At 36.0% G+C, this 6,552-nt stretch overlaps 1 protein-coding gene across 1 annotated transcript in view; it reads right to left on the bottom strand.

Moving 5' to 3' along the window:
• The window catches only part of LOC111089119 (cadherin-related hmr-1-like), a gene marked incomplete at its 3' end in the record, with an annotated part of 37,690 nt that extends 31,702 nt beyond the window's left edge, over positions 1 to 5,988 (bottom strand). The window contains exons 1-2 of the mRNA XM_022400966.1: positions 5,898 to 5,988; positions 857 to 945 (exon numbers count right to left, since the gene is read on the bottom strand). Of these exons, the coding sequence (XP_022256674.1) occupies positions 857 to 868 (12 nt within the window). The remainder of the gene's footprint in view (positions 1 to 856; positions 946 to 5,897) is intronic.
• Between the last annotated feature and the right edge of the window lie 564 nt (positions 5,989 to 6,552).

Below are 6,552 nucleotides of genomic sequence, written 5' to 3'. Positions count from 1 at the left end.
TGTTGAAATTAAGTGTATCACAAAGTTATGTTCAGAAAGAATAAACCAGTTTTATTTAAGAAAGGACTTGTGTCGCTAAAGTTTCGTCAGAACGAATTTACGGAAAATTAACTGACGACTGGAGGCATAACACAATCAGCAAAAACTAGGGAGGATCTTACCTGTAGGCACACTTAACACTGATATAGGATATTATCTTTAGACATATTTAACATCACTACAGATAAGTAGGGAAGATCTTATTAGTAGGGAAATCTCCATACACCTCAATACAGCGACCACAAAATATACAAAATCAACCATGCATTCCATAGGAAACTTTAATAAAACAAAGAGGAATACAATAGAATAATGTGTAACTATGACAACACCAACCTAACCAGTTTCTTGAACCCATTTCCTCTATTGTTAACCTATACATACCATGACTGTGTGCATGTGTAAAAACTTAAACCTTTAGAAAGCATTGAGTAACAAGCAAAAATATTTTATTGGCATATTGCAAAATAGTATCTTTTATTTCAGCTGATTAGTTTTGGTAACATAGTTACCCCAATGATGCTAACTGTATTACAGAAAGTAGTTGACTGAAATATCTAATTTATTTTTTATTCTGCCAAAAAAACAGTTGTGACCTTTCATTCTTGTATTGTAATCTTCACTTTCCAAAGTAAAAGGAACAGAAATATTAGGTACACAATGTTAATCATGCAAGATATTTAATTATCATTTGCTATACATCAAATACTGAAACAAAGAACACATAAATGGTTTACAAGAGAGCCTAATCTAACAGTATAATTCATATTCAAGACTAATTTATCAGTGTTTAAAATGTTGAATAAGGATAGCTTACATTGATGCCCATTTCTGTAATTACATTGATTGGTGTTTGTCATCATCATTTGCTTCTAATTTCACTATTTCAAAGTTTGTTCCATTGTTCTGTAAGAATAATAAAAACAGATTTAACTAAAAACCACAATTCTAACGGATGAATTACCTCAACTTATTTTATACTTAGCAAAGATTGGATACTTTTAATACAAAATGTCTGTAAGTGGTTTATATAAATTGCTGATCCTGTGCTTATACCTACAGTCAGTAAGAATAAAAAATATTTTCTTCAGCAAATTTATATAAAACAATAATCCAGAATGAGGATAACTTGTGAAACTCTTTCAACATTTGTGTTGGATTTGAGATAAATTTATTCCCAAAGTTGTAATGATTAGTCACTTAAACAATAACTTTTTCATTACTTACTAACTTATACTAATTTACCAGACTAGTGGACAGCTTTCCAAGCAAAAGAACTAAATGTACAACTTGTCTTAGGACGTTTTTAAAGAAATATAACATATTAGTAAATGAAACAATAAATGTCAGTAAATCAATAAATAGTTAACAAGTGATTGAACAATACTACAATGTTTTGTTATTCACAGGAAGAAAAAACTGACAAGAGTTCATCAGTACTGGACCTTCGAGTTGAAATATGATTAATACTTGTCATAATGACTGTTCTCTGATACTGATCCTTCAGGTTCACTGTATATAATTATCACTAGTCTTACTAAATGACAACAGTTCAAAAATAACGAATGTACAAACTTCCACTAAAAATAAGCACTAGAAAAAACTGATTGTCTGTTGGTAGACATATTCACTGGGATGATGTTAAAGAAATTATGTGAACCAAATTTTCTTACACTGAAAAATACCTCCTTTCACCCAGACCAACCTCAATCCTGGTTTGCTTTATAAGCACTTCTAAAAGTCCACCTGTCTTTCATACCTCTCAATTCACCATATTTTTCTTTTGAACATGTAATGATCATGTGATCATTCTCCACCAGTCATGTTGCACCATCTGTACTGGTGCAGCTAGCTCCCTCTACTATTCTGGAACAAACCTCTCATTCAAGAATTGGCAGTTACACATCAGATAAACTAGCACACCAGTGGGGAGGAAGGGTGAGTAGAGGTAAGTACCTATTGGAAATATATTTTCAGTGTAAGGAAGTGTTAACTTCCAAAATGGTCTTACCTCCCCTCACCCAGTGCTAGAATCCCACATTACATAGGTGGAGGGGCCGAAAGTGACCACCCCAGAATCACAGGTGTGCAAAATCAGGAAGGGAAAGCATATGTGAAGGGTACAGCACCACTTCTGGAACAAGTTTGTTCTTCTCCCAGTAATCAAAATCAGAACACCAATATGGGTGGAACAGGCAGGCACCAACATATTAAGTATGAAACAATTGGCTCTCATAAGTAGGTGCCAAGGGCAATGCCTTGGGTAACATCAGAGTAAAACAAGTGTGGTCCATCCGAGCAGAAAACATCCAGTGGAAGCACTTTGTAGAAGAAATTGTATGATCAACAAGTGCAGTCCTCCCGAGCAACAACATCTAGGAGAACACCTTGGATATTAATCTAATAAGAAAAAACATCTATAGATAAAAGATTGTTAATATAGGTTGTTTAAACCCTTTCGTTGTCAACATTCATGTGATATTCTCTCCACACAAGTAGCAAGACATAGTACCAAACGTATTGATAGTAAGCCATAATATGGTGCCTGAACAACATGAAATGGCTTTAAGTAACTGGGGCTGAAGTACGACTGTAAGTGAATAGGCCAAGTGTGGTCCGACTGGGCAGAAAACATTCCAGGGAAGCAACTTGAGATATGATGTGTTAGGCCCAGTGCGGTCCATAGTGCAACAGAACAGTGGAAGTGCCTTCCATCAGATTTTGAGATCAACAAGTGGGGTCTAGCTAGCAAAAACATCCAGGGGAAGTGCCTTGCATGAGATATAGAATCAACTAGCATGGTCCATCCATGCAAGAGCAGGAAGAAGTGCCTTAGATACTTGATATATGGCCAAGTGCGGTCTGTCCAGGCAGAAAACACCCAGTGGAAGAGCTTTATCATTGTTTAGTATCAATGAGTATAATGACAATAGCCCTCTTATCACCAAGTGGGTACTCATGATCATACAAAATCCACTCAAGAGGAAACTTCCTTGGTCCGCCATTCCATCCTATGGGAACTGGAAGTGGTCAAGACTTCCATGCTCCAATATAAGAGAAAGGGGTAGATTTGCAGTGTGGAATCCATAGGAACAACATGCTGGAGACAGTGCAATGGGTGTCTGTGTTACCCCATTTTAAAGTTGATTCAGATCTGAAGGGGAGTACAAGTGGGAGATGGAAGGTAAGAAAAAAAGAGGAATAGTAAAGGGAGCAGGAAAAATTAATGGCATAAACATAGGAATGATGATGACCGCAAGCCAGCAGTAGGAAAGGGGACTGAAGGGAAGGATAGTCTAACAAACACATTGCAATGACTTCCAAGGATGAACCAGACAGGACATGAAGGATAACAGTGAGATCCAAATCTGGATGAACAAAAGGGTGTGGCAGACAGACCAGACAAAAGAAACAGAAAAGGAGGGAAATAACACGGAAGAAGGGTTTTCAGAAACAGGAGAAACAGAAGGTGTTCGACAGGGGAGCCCTATCATGAGCATCATTTGACACAGACAAACGCTGCTCAAACAATTGGGTGTAGAATTGGGACAGATGAAGAATAGAAGGACTTAATGGGCAGAAGCCATGGTGAATGGACCAAAGTTTAAAGGTAGACCAATGCCTCTGGTGAACAGAGAAGGAGGAAGGTCAAATGGTACAGGAAAGCAAGGATGCTACACTAGGGGAGAGACCTTGAGTCGAAGCAAGGGGCTGGACAAAGCCACACGAGAAAAAAGAGATTGGTGATGTTGGGATGAATGGCATGCAAATGCAATAGTCCAAGGAGCAACAATGCCAATGGTAATGGCGGGACTGCTGCTCCAGTAAAGGCCAGAGCATAGGAATCTAGCCAATATGGAGCAAGAAGGAGAGAAGTGTGATCAGAGGGTAAGCATATAGGTGAGGAAAATAGGCCTAACCACACAAGCTCACATAAATAGCAAAACATGGGAATACCTACTTGGAGTGAGGAAGACTCTTTGAAAAACTTAACACGAATCGCCTGGGAAAGAGAACAGTACCTAACTCAGAAGGCATGGTAACAGGTGGCAGGTGCCGTATAATGTATAAAGAATTTTCCACACAGTAGGTATAACCTTCCTCAGAAAAAAATATTGTGAAAGGAAGAAATCATTGGTGGAACGTAAGATGAACTCCCTGTGAATTGCAGTCGGGACATCCCCAGCAGATATAGTCAACCTTGAGACTTTGGGATGTGTGCAGAACCATTCTCTACTGCCATACTAAAGTCAGTATGGACATAGTAGAATTCAGAAAATGCAAATATTTCTGAAACAAAGGGGTAGAAACAATGGAAATCACATACAGGAAGTTGAAAATAAAAGTAGAAACTGACAGAAACGTGTGATCAAGCATAATCAAATGTCTATAATCACGTGGACACTATAATGCCAATCAAAAAAGTGGGGTTTGTTCTGGAATAGTAGGAGCTAGTTTTGCCAGTATATATATATGGCACAAAATGATTGGTGGAGAATGGTCACATGATCAGTACATGTTCAAAAGAAAAATGGTGTAAATTGAGGGGTATAAAATACAGGTGAGCTTTTACTACAAACTTTTAGCAATGCTTATAAGGCAGACTAGGACTGAGAGCTCTGGGTGAGAGGAGGTAAGATTGTTTTGGAAACAAACATAAACAAGGGAAAAACCATATCTAGCAAAAAAACAACTTAAAGAACACAAGGTGAACAGAAAGAAAATCAGGGAGAACAGAACACGTGATGATTGTCATGAACAGGCTGAAACTGGAAATCCAGATCAGACTTAACAAACAAAAACTGGCTTTTTTAAGAAAACTAACTTGTTTGATCTGTATGATTTAGTTTCTCTTAGCTTCCTAATCACAAAATTGGGCCACAAGAAAATAAAAATAACCACATGATAGTCATATAACTATATTACACAAAATAGAACACAATACAGTTATGCCATAAAGACAAGTTACATCATAACAGTTCTCCAATACTGTAACTACAGTGTGATAATAGTTCCTCCATACTGTAACTACAATTTATACCTTTAGTTTAGGGGAAGAGGCAAATAATGCTTGATTATTCATTTAAAAAGCAGTATAAAACAACATTAGAAATTCTTTGCCTATAAATCTACTGTTTTCAAAGTAATTAAATAATTAACAGTAATTTCTTGGATACTTAATAATAGAAATGTACAACATTAACTTTCTAACCAGTTCTTATAATAATAATAATAAAACTATAGCAGGTAAATTTATTAAATTGCAGGAAATGTGTAAGTGTTTGGAAAGATGAAAGTCAAGAACAAGAGATCTGTTGCTAATGAAATTAGCTTATTTGCAATTAGAATGACTCCTTATGTGATGGTTAGTTTGGTTTTCAAACTAGACCCAAAACTTGAACATTTATTTGAAACATGGGCTAGATGAACAGGTCAGAAGTTTCAGTTATCCATAAATTAGAATCACTGGACAAACTGTGGCCATCCAGCAAGCAAGCAACGCCTGCCAACGATGTTGCTAGATTGACTGTGTTATTATAATATACCCCTACGGATGAAAGTGTGTAGTGTGTTCAATAACATATTAATGCTCAAACCTTTGACTATTCAATGCTTAGTATGGCACAGATGAAAGTGTGTAGTGTGTTCAATAACATATTAAAACTCAAACCTTTGACTATTCAATGCTTAGCCTGGCATGTCAAATATTAGACCAGGCCTGGCTCTTTTGGTCACTCAGGCACTAAAGTATATATGTATTCTATCTATGAAAATGTTAGTTATTATTATACTCAAAGTGACAAGAAATGACAGAATATCTTAAATGGAAGAACCTATTAACAACCACCAACACTTACCTCAGGTATAGTAAATTTGCTTTCATGGACCTCAAAGTATGGCCGAAACTGATTAGATGGGTTGACTTTAAGTGTAAAGATGCAAGACTGAAAAATAGGAAAATACATATTAGACTTCATGCTTTTGTTACTTCTACATCATACATATTAAACATCCAGGAATAACAAATATTTACATCACTCTCAAACCTAGTTTATTCTCTGCAATAATTATAAACATGTATAGCTCCCTCAGATATGGCTGTATATCTTATCTTTAGGTTACAACTATATATCCATTACAAAATTTTACATTATGCCAATTCCTGGATAATGGGAAATTCTTTAGTTTATCTAATGAAAGATTTTGGCATTCTTAACTTTTCATTGTCTTTGTAATATTTTATTGTTTTCAATTCATACTCTGATTCTCGTAATGATTTAGCAATAGTTTTACTGAGTATGGATTGTTTATTGTGGGTAATAGTTTTAGGTGTTTTACGGAGTCTGGATTGTTTATTGTGGGCAATAGTTTTAGGTGTTTTACTGAGTATGGATTGTTTATTGTGGGCAATAGTTTTAGGTGTTTTACTGAGTCTGGATTGTTTATTGTGGGCAATAGTTTTAGGTGTTTTACTGAGTCTGGATTGTTTATTGTAGGCAATAGTTTTAGGTG

The sequence above is a fragment of the Limulus polyphemus genome, unplaced genomic scaffold (genome assembly GCF_000517525.1).
Source record: "Limulus polyphemus unplaced genomic scaffold, Limulus_polyphemus-2.1.2 Scaffold5288, whole genome shotgun sequence".
In the NCBI taxonomy this organism is placed as follows: domain Eukaryota; kingdom Metazoa; phylum Arthropoda; class Merostomata; order Xiphosura; family Limulidae; genus Limulus; species Limulus polyphemus.
The sequence above is the reverse complement of the archived record's forward strand: the minus strand, read 5'-3'. Positions and strand labels throughout refer to the sequence as shown.